Genomic DNA, 14,919 nt, shown 5'->3' on the forward strand with positions numbered 1-14,919 from the left:
TTTTATGGTTTTTATGGTTAAAAATACAAAAGGTAGCATAGACATGAATTCCCGCTAGGAATTTGTCATTTGTTAAGGTGCTGCATGCAGTTTTGAATCAGCGTCTGACTGTAGTAGCTTTAAAAATAATGACGCCACTAAGCTCCTAACAGCCTTCAAACTCTTTTCTTTTTTTATATCGACAGTCTTATTTGTCACATGGGTTCTGATCGTCCTTGCGTCTTCTGACAGATGGCTGGTGTTCCTGGATGTTATTCTTACACCATTGAAAAGAACTAATTAGGAAGTCAGAGTTCTGCTTCCCTATTCCGCTCACTGCTTCCCTGGCACCCTTTAAGACTCGGGCTGTATTTTCCCTTGATCTCCTTTTCATAACGCATAGTTTCTATTTCTATTAGTGAACCCACCAAGCATATATATGTGTATTTGTCTTACACTTGTAGAAGATTTCAATGCTCAGTTCTTTTCCTCATTCATATTTTTGCTGTCATATGTGTGGAACGGAGTAATACTTGCTGCCGTCGGCGAATAAAATATAAAAGGATGTTTTTCTGTCTCCATGGAGAACTCAGAGAAAATTATGAAGTTTTCCTTATTATTTTATACAGGGACATTTTCATTTTTCCTTAAGTAATACTTTATTATACAGTAATAGCTGGCTTAAAAAATTTCTTATTAGCTTGCCATTTAATATTTTCAGATGACAAGATAAGATTTTCTTTTTCCAGTGTGTCTGAATTTAATTAAGGAAAAAAGATGCTTTAGTCTTATATATAGTCTTTAGTATGGTAGTCGGTATACATGGCAATTAATATTAATTTAAAACATTTAATGTAATTACTTTTTCTGTTTGTTTTATGGGGTCTGGATTTCCAAAACAAATGCATACTGTTCTGCTTAGTGATTTCTGTCAGCATTTTCCATGCCGTTTTCTCGTAGGCTAAAAGGAGAAAGTAAGCAAGTGGCTGGATACAGGAGAAGGCTGGATGAGCTTCTCTGCTGGCTGACAAGGGTGGAGAACTCTGTGCAGAAGAGCTTCTCCATGGACCCAGAGGAGAATCCACAGGGACTAACAGTAAGGAGCGTGTATCTGGATTTCCAGAGGCTTCTGATGCTTTTTTCCCCTTAGGAATACGATAGTTGTGGCTGAAGCGGAAAGGGAAATGAAGCTTTGTCCTTTATGGAAAGTGTGGTGAAAGATTTTTTTTTTTTTTAAACAAGCAGCCATCATTTTGTTCATGCAGAGATCAAGCAGAAGACAAATCACCATGGCCTTACTATTAGGTTCAAAGAGTTAGTAACTTAGAATACAATACAGCTACAAAGTATAGTTTTTAACTTTTAGGTTTAGAAGGAAATTGCTACTTGCTATTTATCACAGTGACTTTTACAGGAAAATTCTGTGTTGTGCAATTAACTCATCCCAACTTGAAGCAGGCTTAGTGGAATCACCCAGCAATCAGATCTTTTTTGTTTTCGTAGGCAATGGAAATTTGTAGCAGTTGCACACCTGCACATGTGCACATGCATGCACACACACTGTATAAAAATATGTGACGATAGATAGATATCACAATACCAACTCTGTGCATACTCATGTCCACAAACATTTGTAGTTTGTGTGCAGAATCGAGACGTTAACAGTAGAACAGTGAGCAGAATCTATGTTCCGGAGGAAATCATGGAACCGGCAAGATGATTCATCAGATAAGACATTCACCTCGGTAGTCTGATGACTTCATTCAATACTTTACCCTTGTAATAAATCTGGATGTGATAGTCTGCCTCTGTAGTATGGCATTCCTACAGCCAGATGCTAGGTAGAGACAAGAGAATTATCCAGAAGCATAAGGGCCAGCTAGCCTGGAGGACTCAGTACAAGAGAAACCCCACTTAAGTAAGGTGGGAGAAGAGAACTGACTTGCAAAACTCACCCTCTGGCCTCCACATGTCTGCATATGCACGCATGCCTGAGCACACGAATACACTTAATACTAACATACTCGCGTGTGCAGGTGCGCATGCGCACACAGACACACTTAAAATATCAACATCAAAAGATCGTGTTTGAATGAGAAAATATATACACACGCATATAAATCTATATTTAAAAGGTATTTACCTATTTTGCGAAGTTTGGCTCATAGAGAAGTATGGTCCAAGTTGCAAAAGAAAGTTAGAAATGATGGGAAATATGGGGCAAACGTTTATTAATTTTTTCCCTCGATGTATGAGAATACCCAATATTTCTACTTTACCTAGAGAGTCAATAATTTTCTTTAAATGTCCTGTTTGTAAAATATTTGAAAGATTTACAAAGGATAGAACAACATGAAGATGGAAAGGTGGCGATCGGAAATGAACCTTAACAATGTAATATATTATTATTCTGGTGAGCATGGACAGCAAATGAATGAAAACAAGAAGGCATGTGATGGGCCTGGAGGGATGGCCCAGCAAGTCAGAGCACTAACTGCTCTTGCAGAGGACCTGAGTTCGATTCCCAGCACCCAAGTCAGGCAGGTTGCTTGCAATTGCCTGTAGCGTTAGCTTCAAGGAATCTGATGCCTTCTTTTAGTCTCTGCATTTCATGTTCATACCTGCCTTCCAGCAATACATCTAATTAGAAATAATAATAAAAGCATGTGTTTGTACACACATATACACGAACCGGCATGATTCTCTGTTTGTGTCCTGGTGGTGAGAGTGTGTTAACACTTTCAGCAAGCTTGCTTTCGATAGAAGAATCCTGAACCCGAAATTTATAGGAATAGTTTCCCAAGAACGTTCTTAGTATACTTCTGTAACCTTCCCTTAGGACCTTCTAACCTGCTGTCTTCTGACGATGCTTTCAGGACTTGGCCCAAGAGATGGACGTTCAAGCTGAAAACCTCAAATGGCTGAACAGAGCAGAACTGGAAGTGCTCTCAGATAAAAATCTGAGTTTGCGCGAAAGAGACGAGCTTTCAGAAGGTTTGAGGAACGTGAACATGACGTGGAACAAGGTGTGCAAGTGGGAATTCTGTAACATTCCTCGTGTCTATTGACTTTAGAATGATGCTTGCTTGTGTGTGTGTGTGTGTCTGTGTGTCTGTGTGTGTGTGCATGAATCAGAGTGAGGGAGGGAGAGAGAGAGAGAGAAGGAATGAGAATGGGAATAACTTTTTTTATGGTTTTTTGAGACAGGGTTTCTTTGTAGCGTTAGAGCCTTAGAGCTAGCTCCTGTAGACCAGGCTGGCCTCAGACTCAAAGAGATCTGCCTGCCTCTGCCACACCTAAGTGCTGGGATTAAAGGTGTGTTCCACCACCACCCGGCTACCCAATATTCAATAAAATCAATATCAGTAAAAGTTGAGGGGACAACTTTTGGAAGTCAATTCTTCTCTCCCACTGTAGGTTCCAGGGATCAAACTCAAGTTGTTAAACTCAGGTTGTCAGCCTTGGTGGCAAGCACCTTTCCCAGCTGAGCCGTCCTGCTGGCCCATATTTATTGGTTTTATGAGTAAAAAATCATTCTCTTGCTGCTGCTCTCAGTATGCAGATACAGGCCCCGTATCCTTGGGTTTATTCAGCTCTTTATATAATTCCATATTTCTGCACTCATCATCACATGTATTCTTAAAGAATGCTTTATATTGTACACTGGATTCTTTGTGTACAATAATATCCTAGGGGATCTGTATATTATGTAGCACATCAAGTTATGAATGTCTTTTGGAACTTGGCAATAAAATGCCAGTAATTGCACTCTGAAAACAAAGACCCAAAAATAGCTTCTTGATGTCGAACATGACTTTCCCACGTCTGTTTATTTTTGGTGATTTTATTCCTTCACTATGTATTTATTATTAGGACCTATTGGAATTTAGTGACATCTGACAAAAATTACACTCAAATGGGAGCTGTTACCTTTTGTGATTACTTTGTTTTGCAGTGGAAATGATGAAATCCTAGGGTTCTTTTTATTTTGACTAGGTACCCACTGTGTTCATGAATGTGGCCTATGTGAGCCATTGAGTGGATGCATCCTGCCCTTGGCTCTCAGTAGCTTTACTCTCTTTTCAATCCTATCAAACTGGAAGTCATGGCAAATGTGTTGGCCTACATCTTTAGTTCTGACATTTGGGTGGCTAAGGCAAGAAAAGGGTATAGTCAAAGCCAGCCTTGGTTGCATAGTAAGATCCTATCTCAAAAAGAAGAGAATCAGAAGAAAGAAGAGGAGGAACTAGGAGAAGGAAGTAGAATTATCCTATATCTAATAATCTATCTCTATCTATCTATCTATCTATCTATCTATCTATCTATCTATCTATCTTATAGGCCCAGTCTCTGTGATTAGGAGTTATTGCCCAGGAGGTCCCTTTGTTATCTGCATCTCTGGCCTGGACCTTTCTGTGTACTCTACACTTGTATGTTCAGTGGCCTGTTCTATGTCTCTGCTTGGGTTATCTAATAGGTGTTGCAAAACTTAAATTGAACTCCTGGTTTCTACTTTACTCATGGACCTTAGGACATAACTCATCCCTCAGTTAATGATATGTCATAATTTTTGCTGAAATCAGAAATGCTGAGTCATTATTACAGCACATAAATTATATATGTCAATTTTATCTCAGTAAACTCAGTAAAGAGACAACTCTTTCCTTTCTTGCTCTCTCTCTCTCTCTGAAGCCACTGTCATCTGCTTCTTCCATGTACTTAATGGATGGATGGATGGATGGTTTGAAGAATAGGTAGATGGCTACATGTGATAAGGTCAATGAGGAGAAAATTTTGATCTCTAGATGTTGATTGGCCATGAATGTCTCTGCACAATTGTTTCAGCTTTCCTTATATTGGGAAAAAAATAGCATTTTTTTTTTTTTGTATTGATACTGACTTGTCCTAAGCAATCATCATCTCTGGAAAAGCTCTCCTCCGGGTCTTTTCTGCTACCCTTCCTCAGCATCATTTCAGCAAAGTAGCCCAAGCTTTGTTAAGATATGTGAGACCGACCCAGTAACTCCCCAGAATGATGTCCGCTAACGATTTTCCGTCTTCCTGGGAGTAAAGCTGATGTCTTACTGTGATTTATAAGGCTACTCATAGGCTGCCTTGCTGTTACCTCTGACTTTATCAGATGCTCTCTTTCTTGCCCTCATCGCCAGACAGATTGGCTCCTGTGTCACTTGCTGAATCCATCTGTATGTATTCAACCAGGGCATTCATTTTTATTGAATGCAGAGTATGTTGGTTGGTATTGGAGAGAAAAGGATATGGCAGTCAGTTTGAGAACACAGTGCTAGACAACACTGAAGCTTCCATTACTGCAGGAATTGAATTAATATAGATTTTAATATTGCCCACTTTGTAGAATTATGGCATGCAAGACAAAGCAATGCTTACTGTGTGGGGAATCTAAAACATGTTAGGAACCCCTATTCTGAAATATTTCATTTATTTGATTCTGTTATATACCTAGTGGGTCTTTGCTACATCCCTAGTTCATGTAAGGAGCCATTTTAAGAATGAGGAACATAGGAAAAATGATATTGCTTATCACCTAGTGGGTTTGTCATGGATAAGACAAAGAAACCAAAAATAAAAGCTTTGAAGCTAGAAATTTATAAGGATACTTAGCACACTTCAGGGTAGCCAAGGAAGGCTTGTGTGGAGATCAGATCTTCTCTAGGCTAACTTATAAAAGATAAGTAAGCACTGCTCAGGTGAGGGGTGAAGGAATGGACTTTGTAGGGGGGGAAACAAAGAAAGTGGGAGGATCTAGAATAAGCACTATGAAGTGCATATGTGTCCTCGAAGGATAGACAGTAGACACCTGAGTGATAACTCTAGATACCAGATCCTGTACATTGACCATGTCTGGTACTCAATGGAATTTGAGCTCTGTCTTGAGAATTCTCCACTTTGAGGGAAAGGGACATCTATTGTTGTTTTTGAAAGATTCCCTAGCTATCCTGCAGGGAAGGATGGAGCCATCCTAAGAATTGATACAGAAAGATCAGGAAGGGTTTCGAGAACTGCTTACGAAGGCCATTTCAGGCAAGATAGAGACTATGAACTGAGAATTGGATGTGTTTGCTCATTTACTTGACAGAGAACTGAATGGAATGATATATTATTGGGGGAAGGGTCCTTAGCCTCTGAAAATTCTGTAGGAAATGAAGAGTGAGATGTCATTTGATGGGTGAACAGAAAACTGAATCTATGAAGGAAAGTTAGAGACATAGGGAGAAAGTCAGACTTATAGATGTGTAGCTAGAGCTTATTCTCCCATCTGCCAGCTCCCGAATAACCACTCCGCGGCTTCATATTAATTCCAAACTGTTTGGCCAATGGCCCAGTCTTATTACTAACTAGCTTTTACCTCTTAAATTAGCCCATTTCTATTAATCTAGGTATTGCCACAATGGTGGTCATGTTGTTACCTCACATCTTGCTTCTCTGATGTCTCTTGGACCCTGCCTTTTTTCTCCCTGTCTCTCTGTTTGAATTCCCCACCCTAGGTATATGCTACCCTGTGATAAATCAAAATGGCTTCTTTATTAATCAATGGTAATAAAAAGTATTCCCAGCGTACAGAGGGGCATCCTACATCACAGATGTTCACAGGAATTTGGTTGCAAGTAGACAGCTTCAGTGGTGCGAATGGGTCACAGTTGAGCATTGGTTGGCATTCTTGAACTTAAAGTCCGGGAAGGTAAGGGCTCCAAAAAGATTACAGTGTACAATGAAGGTGGAGATGCAAGCTTAAATGTTAGCCAAAAGTAAGCTGACTGAGCTATCATTTAGAAGAGTTGCTGTCTTTCGAACATACAATCATCTTTATTTTTTCTCTGTGCTTGACTTGATGCTACAGATATGCAGAGAAGTGCCTAGCATACTGAAGACACGCACCCACGATCCCTGCTCTGCCTCACAGACAAAGATTACTGGTAAGATATCATTTATTCTTTAGGGATTATTTTTATCAGCATGGATTTACAGGATGAGATTACTGTTAGAATAATGCTGGGGGGGGGAAGTTATGCAATTGCTGTTCATAATCCTGAATTCATACTGTTTTGATGCTCAGTGTTGAAGAGATTTTTCATTCCCTGAAACAAGAAATACCAGGATGGTCATGCGTCCAGCTCAATGAAAGAGAGAGGCTAGGTGGAAAATAATAAGTTAATTTAATGGAGAGTTGCAGCAGTCATCAGATATAACTTGTCCCTGATCATGGGGTCATCATGGGGTGGGCTTTTGAAAGCTCCAACTCCCAGGAAATCATGCACTAGCAAACATTATTCCCTTAGATATGGAGAACATTGTGTGTTTTCTCATAATTTCTGCTTCTTTCCTTCTATCTCTGTCCCAAGTAGATCATGTAGCCACTGTCTCTGCTGCCTTGTAGACTCTTCGAACCGTCTTGCTCTCCTTGCCGTCTGTGAGTCTCAGGACAGATTTCAGATGTGATTAACCCTGGCCACCCAGTTCTCTTTGCCAGTTGCTCCCGGAGATTTTCTTACCTTTGTTCCTTGCTTCACACATCTCTCCCCCGCTCTCCCACCAACTCCATGGCCCACCTGCTGCCTCCTACCTGTGGTCAACTTTCCATCTCTTCCTCTTCCACCTCCTCTTTCTCCTTTTTTCTTTTGTCTTCTGAGAATCCAAAACATATGTACTCCCTGATGTCGAGACTTGTGTACGACTCAGGGTGGATTCTGTATTGCTGACTGTCCCCGGCACCTTGCATTAGAAATCCCCGTGGCCCAATTGATTTTCTTGATTCATATCTAAATCCCTTGAACTGACATTTTGCTGATTCAAAAAAAAATATGTAGCTTTAATTCCAGGAACACAAAGAAAAAATTTGCTGCACGGTATGCAGCTGTAAAGCTTTTATCTTTTTAAAAAAGCATCATTATGACAGACGAGCAAGGAAGCTGTATATATGCTTAGCTGTATAAAAGACCGGCAGTAAAACCTCTTTACAGCAGGCTTGTTTTCCTTAGGACAGTCATCCTCGGAACAGATATGTGATCTGAAGCCAATCTCAATGTGACTTTCCTTCTACACAATACTTTTTGCTTTTGAAAAATTCTATAGCTTTCAAATGATGTGTCTGTGTGTGTTTCTGTGTTATGTGTGTGTGGGTAAAGGTGCCTGAAGAGGCCAGCAGGGGCAGGATTCTCTGGAGCTGGAACTACTGGCCATTGTGAATTTTCCCTGGTAGATGCTGAAACTGAGCTTGGCTCTTCTGCAAGAGCAATATGTGCTCTTAACTGCTGATCCATCTCTCCAGCCCCTACTCAATGTTTTAGCTTAGTGGCTGTTTTTTTTTTTTCTAAAATCATACTACAAGTAAAATGAACTGTTTTTAAAAAAATAATTCAAGAACTTCCAGTTCATTGACAGTGTTGTGCAAGCTCCTCCTCTATGCAGCTCCAAAATATTTTCTTTATTCTGAAGTTAGAGTTCTTGGCCCCTGAGCAGCTTCTCAACCCCTTCCCATCAACTCTCAGCCTCTGGTATCCATCAGTGTGCATGCCATTTCCATGGATTGGTCCACCTTGAATATCTCATGTAAATGGAATGACATTAGGTTTCTTTTATTTAGGATAAGAAATTTCAAAATTGTTGGTTATCAATATGCTTAAAAATAGCAATAATAAATCTGTTATGCTTCAACAAAACATAGTTTTAAAATATCAACATCAATTATGTTTGGAAGTAAGATGAAAATTAAGAAATCGACATTGCTCACCTTTTATAATCTCCTAAGCATCTGGTTCTGCAGATGACAGCTAGGTTCTCATTTATGTTTCTGGGTTTGGTCTGTAGTGATGATGTAAACCCTAACCACGGCGATGCGCCATTGTGTGCCTGGCAGAGCAATTAAAGCAAATGAGTGTGGCGGCAGTGGTGGTGGTAGTGGTGGTTTTGGTGATGGTGGTATTACCAGCAGTCAGATATCTTGTAAAAGGCATAAAAAGGCCAGATCTTTTCAACTGTCCATTTCTAGCCTGTGACCTGCCTACTTTGTTGGTCTGCGCCTGCAAAGTATTTTGGTTTAATTTGTACTTTCTCAGTTTTCATGTTGAACTGCTTTTCTTGTTACTCTGTAGTGGGTTATCTGCTGCCTTGTCCAGGACTTCAAAGTGTGAAAAAGTTTTGTTTACTAATTAATTTTGTGTGCATAGCAAATGCCTTCTCTCTTGGTCTTTGAGAGATTTTTTTTTTAAACTTAAATTTAAATTTTATGTGCATTGGTGTTTTTTTCTGCATGTATGTCTGTGTAAGGATGCCAGATCTCCTGGAACTGGAGTTACAGACAGTTGTGAACTGCCTTGTGGGTGCTGGGAATTGGACCTGGGTTCTCTGGAAGAGCAATCAATGCTCTTAACCACTGAACCATCTCTCCGGTTCCCAGAGATTTTTAAAATACCTCTTTGTAGTGCTTGTCTCAGAATTTTAGATCTTTAATAGTATATTAATACTTTTAGTAGCTTTCCCTGTCTTTTGTATGTGTGTGTGTGCGCGCTCACGCATGTGCCAGAATCAAATATATTCTTTTGCATCTTAATTCCTTGATTTCAGTGCAACTGATTTCCCTTTATGCACATGAAGTTAAATTCTGTCTCATCCTTTCCCCATGCTAGCTATCAGGTTGCACCGTTTGATGAACAATAAAGTCTTCAGCACCCTTCTGGAATGTTGTCACTTCCAAGGTCAGGTCTCTTTGTCCTGTGTGCCCTGTGACTCTTTAATCCTGTTCATTCATTGAATTTTTGAGTTTATTATATAGGGAGGTGGTTACCATTGGTCAAAAGTACAACTAAATCGCTGGCAGATCATATTTCCTTGCACAAACATTTCTCTTAAGACTTAGTGTGTGTGTGTGTGTGTGTGTGTGTGTGTGTGTGTATCTTTCTTATGGCACAACTAGACATTTGCATCTATGATTTTGCCAAGCTGCGTACGTACCAGTTAGGGTTTTATTAGAATTGTACTGAATTTGAAGTAGGTTCAGGGTAGATGTAGGTATTATTTTAACTACATCTCATATTGACACTAGAGCAATGTAACTGTTAACTTCTCTTCATTAAGAAACAAAAGCAAGCGATTGGAGAGATGGCTTAGTGGTTAAGAACACTGACTGTTTTTCCAGAGGATCTGGGTTCAATTCCCACCACCTTCATGGCAGCTCACAACTGTCAGTGACCCAGTTCGTTGGGTGTCTGACGGTCTCTTCTAGCTTCTGTGCACATCAGGCACACACATGATGCATAGACATGTATCCAGGTAAAACATATATACACATGTCAAAACATTCATACACATAAACAAAAAACAAAAATCCTAAAACAAAGAGTAAGAGTCATTTATCAAATCTTTGGAGGAGACAAGCAGTTCATACTTGACTTTTGGGAGGCTGTGTAAGATCATGCTGCAGGTAACAGTGCTTCCTATGAAATGTGAGAGCCTAGAAGCCACCCTGGCACCTCCGCACACACAGACAACAATAGTAAATAAAAATAAAAAAGTCTTAAGAGGATTGCCCTCCCCACCATGACCTTGTTTTCATATGATGGCTAAGATTTAAGTGCTTACAAAGCAGGAGTTAGGGAGGAGGGGCAGGAGAGAGGACATACAGACCTCGGAAATAAAATCAAACTAACCAAAAGCCAGGCAATTGCATTGTTTTCATGCGGAGACAAGTGCTTATTTTTTCATCGGAACGGATAAGGAGACAGATTTAAAAACAAACAAGCCTACAGTTACTTAGTATACTACATTTGGTTCAGAAGCATAAAAATACCTTTATTACTAATTAAAATAATGGATGCAGGTGTGCATTTGAGTGCACCAAGATGGAGCCCTGTTGATGCAGATGTAGGGTATTCAGCCAGTTGCTGGCTATGTAAATTCTGTTTGGCCAGGAGATGAAATGTTGTCTGATCCAGTAATTCTACTTTGGGAAATCTCTGCTAAGTTAGAGGATGACAATGTGGAAACACTATACACAAAACGACTTTTCTTTTAGGCCCTTTGTTAAAGTACAGATTCCAGGAGATGTCTACAGATTCAGCTGAATGGAAGCATGTTGAAAAGTCAGTGAACACGTGCATGGATTCTCATATAGGTATTCATGTAATGGTTTGTTAAGAATGAGATAATGCAGCCCAGGTGTGGTACTTGCAGGCCTTTAATTCCAGAAGGCAGAGTAAGGTGGATCTCCGAGTTTGAGGCCAACCTGGTCTACATAATGAATTCCATGCTAGCTAGAGCTAGAGAGAGAGAGAGAGAGAGAGAGAGAGAGAGAGAGAGAGAACGAAATATGCACATGTGATAAATAACATAAATGAAAAAGATCAAGAATAAATTGGCTTTATAATTGAGTAAGATCTCTTGACCCAATGAAATCATGCTTCTAATTTTGTCATGCTTTGTGTGTTTATTTGCTGGTTTGGTTTTGGGTTAGTATTGCTCATATGTGCATGATTGACGGCCTGGAACTCTGTGAGGCTCTATGTTGTATTGGATGTAAGGCTATCAAATAAATACACGTGGTTATTTCAAGCCATGGCATTTCAACATGAAAAACAAGAGCTTCTTAGAGAAACAAAATTCGGCTTAAATACACACACACGCGTATGCATGCCGGTGCTTACGTATCACAGTCATCACATCCTGTTGACCATTTCTGTTTTGTTACATCCTTATTTCAGCTCACCCCAATGTCCAAAAGGTGGTGCTAGTATCATCTGCTTCGGATATGCCTCTGCGAGCCCCAGAGATCTCGGTTCCTGCTGATCTGGATAAAACCATCACAGAGCTGGCCGACTGGCTGGTATTGATCGACCAAATGCTGAAGTCCAACATTGTCACTGTGGGAAACGTGGCAGAGATCAATATGACAGTTTCCCGGATGAAAGTAGGTGCAGAATGGAAAGGCTTGCCAAGGCAATCCCCTCACCTTGGATCTCATTTGTTTATCCTAAATTCTGAGGAAAGGAGATTTAAAATATTCCTTCTCTGCCAGGCCGGGCCAAAGAAAAAACTTTTCTTCTCTTAGCTCATGTTGTTCAAACAGAACTGAGGACTAGGTGTAAAACTCCAATACTGTTGCCATACAGCTGGGCATAGCTTATCTGTAAACTGCTCTTCCATTTAATGCCCAGTATAGTATAGGATAATTTCTAAAAGTATGTTTTTCTTTCTGATTTTATAATAAGTTCATTTACTTCTGACCTTAGAATGTCTTCTGACTATATATATAAGATATATATATATATATATATATCTTCTTAGAAATGAATGTCTTCTAAATATATATATTTTCATTAAGAGAAAAAATACACAGCACATATATATATGTGCATTTTTTTCTCCTAATGAACATTGTCCACCAAGCAGCACCTTGGAAAATTGTTTTTCCATATTTAATATATTATCTTTATAGAGCAACACTGAAAGAAATATTCTAAATAGAAATACACAATAAAATAATAGCTATTCCTAACGTCTACTAAGTGCTTAACGTGGGATGAACATTTTCTTATTTTCGCATGTATTATCTCATAACAACTTGGTGACATCGGCACTGATTTATTCCCATGTTTCCAAGAGCTCCACGTGTCTAAGACTGTGGTTCTCGACATGTGGGTTGCGACCCCTCTATCTTTCACAGTGGTCGCATATCAGATATCTTGTGTATCATTTATTTACATCAAGATTCATCATAGTAGCTAAATGGAAATTATAAAGAAACAACAGTAATAATTTTATGGTTGGGTTGTAACCGCAGCATGAGGAACTGTGTTAAAGAGTTTGCAGCATCAGAAAGTTGCTAACCTTTGCTATAAGAGGTCAAGGAGGTAAGCACATCAAACAGACATGTTTCTCTGGCAAAGAAGTTTCTAGTAAGTGTCACAAGGGTTGTCAGCCACCTGTTAGAGGAGACAGGCTGAGGAGTGGGCAGGATGCTTCAATAGCCATGCGTTGGAGGTGGGCTTTTGAGATAAAATGTGAATGCCGTTGTGCATCGCAGACAGACAACTTGAATTTGATAGGGAACTTTATCAATGTTTTGTGCAAGAGTTTTTTTTTTTTTTCTTGGAAGTGATGCTTTGGAAAAACAACTTAATTCTTTGAGGAGGGGCTCGCAAAGCTGCGTAAAGCCCTGTGGACTCTAAGAGTCTATAAGCAGCTGGCAAGCATCACTCCCCATTTCTTTTTGTTTTCTGAATTGTGGCTGGGAGCCGCTGATAACAATGCTTTGCTTTAGTAGAAGGTGAGGATGGATGGCAGGCAAGAGATGCTTAAATCAAGGAAAAGAGCCCTTTGTGAGGGGCTGAGATGCTGCTGCTTCCAAACAGAGGAAATGGAAAGGAGGAAAGTGGAGTACAAATGAGCGTTTGAGTAACTTAGTTTTGAATTTGTTGTGCTGAGGGAAGGAAGTCGGCAGCCTTCGTAGAATCAAGCCCTGGGATCTAGAAGTGAAGCTTGAGTCATTACTTTGGAAGTGCTTGTCCCTGGAGGAGCAAGTGAGACCTACAGAATTAGTGAGCTCATAGCAAGATGGCTGAGCAAATCCTCTCACTTGCTGTTTGTACTGCGAGCTGTGTTTTCTAATCTTTATGGTATTTATTTGCTCTATAATTAAAATAGACTCTTCCTGGAATTCTGAGTCCCTGTCTTATTTATCAACTAAGACACATAGTCCATGAAGAAGGGGTGGCTCATTTTATAGTTGATTCATTTGCAGTTACTGTAACTATTCCTTTTCTAATATGCCGCCTTCATCTTTATAGGGCAGTGGTTCTCAACCTTCCCAGTGCTGAGATCCTTTAATACAGTTCCTCACGTTGTGGTGACCCCAATCATAAAATTATTTTTTGTTGCTACTTCATAACAGAATAGCTATTTTGCTACTGTAATGAATCATAATATAAATGTTTTTGGAGATAGAGGTTTGCCATAGGGGTCATGAACCACAGGTTGAGAGCTGCTGTTCTGGGGGATCCTTTTGTGTATTCATATCTGATATTGAACAGGGACACAAGGAGTCAGCAGCAATAATCACTAATGTTTTCAGAGCATTTTCAGGGAGCGTGCCTTGATTTAATTTCCTTAGAAGATGTAACTGAGCTAGGGGCAACATGGGAAGGGCGGTTTCCTCTCTTGGTTACTCCGTTGCTTTCTGGAAAATCTGAGATTTGAACTCAAGGCCTGTGACTTCAGATCAAGTACTCTTCCTCTGATGCATTGCCGATACTTGGTTGCCTTTTAGAGAAGAAAACGTCCAACTGCTACCTCCAAACTTGTTTGCAGTTAGGGACTTGCTGTATGATGCCTTAATCCCCCTCCAACTTGTCTCTTGCCAGATCACGAAGGCTGATTTAGAACAGCGCCATCCTCAACTTGATTATGTATTTACATTGGCACAAAATTTGAAAAACAAAGCTTCCAGTTCAGATGTGAGAACAGCAATCACAGAAAAACGTAAGTTTAAAAAACCCATATATTCTATAGACTATCAGCCACTCTCCTTAATGTTCACACACATCTTCAAGATTACTCTGCTGGAGATTGTTATTTGGTAACTGATACTCTTTGTTTAGGAGGAAATAGTTCTCTCTCTTTTCATTTTTTGAAAGCCTCCACATACTTCTCTTCTGAACTCTTATACATATTTTTTTTCTCTTATGTTAATGTTTTTTTTAAAGACATCTGCTGGAACAAAGCTAGCCAAGCTCCTAGTCACACAAATCCATTCTGCCATTTCTCTCCACTCACTGAAGCTAGGTGTCACCATTTCTTCTACACTTCCCTCAGAATTCACTCCGTAGATGCTTTGTGATTGGCTTCATGTGGGGATGCCTTAGTTAACAGGATAATTAAACAACCAATAAAATAAACATATGAAATATTTGC

General features: G+C 39.7%; 1 protein-coding gene across 3 annotated transcripts in view; it reads left to right on the plus strand.

The window, feature by feature from the left end:
• Utrn (utrophin) overlaps positions 1-14,919 on the plus strand; it is a 519,634-nt gene that overhangs the window by 227,666 nt on the left and 277,049 nt on the right. For all 3 annotated transcript variants that reach the window (XM_041680416.1, XM_041680414.1, XM_041680415.1), the window contains exons 44-48: positions 940-1,075; positions 2,856-3,005; positions 6,857-6,932; positions 11,712-11,917; positions 14,370-14,487. In XM_041680416.1, coding sequence (XP_041536350.1) covers positions 940-1,075; positions 2,856-3,005; positions 6,857-6,932; positions 11,712-11,917; positions 14,370-14,487 — 686 coding nt within the window. The remainder of the gene's footprint in view (positions 1-939; positions 1,076-2,855; positions 3,006-6,856; positions 6,933-11,711; positions 11,918-14,369; positions 14,488-14,919) is intronic.

This window comes from Microtus oregoni, unplaced genomic scaffold, assembly GCF_018167655.1.
Source record: "Microtus oregoni isolate MIOR12 unplaced genomic scaffold, Mior012 000033F_ref0000390, whole genome shotgun sequence".
NCBI lineage: Eukaryota > Metazoa > Chordata > Mammalia > Rodentia > Cricetidae > Microtus > Microtus oregoni.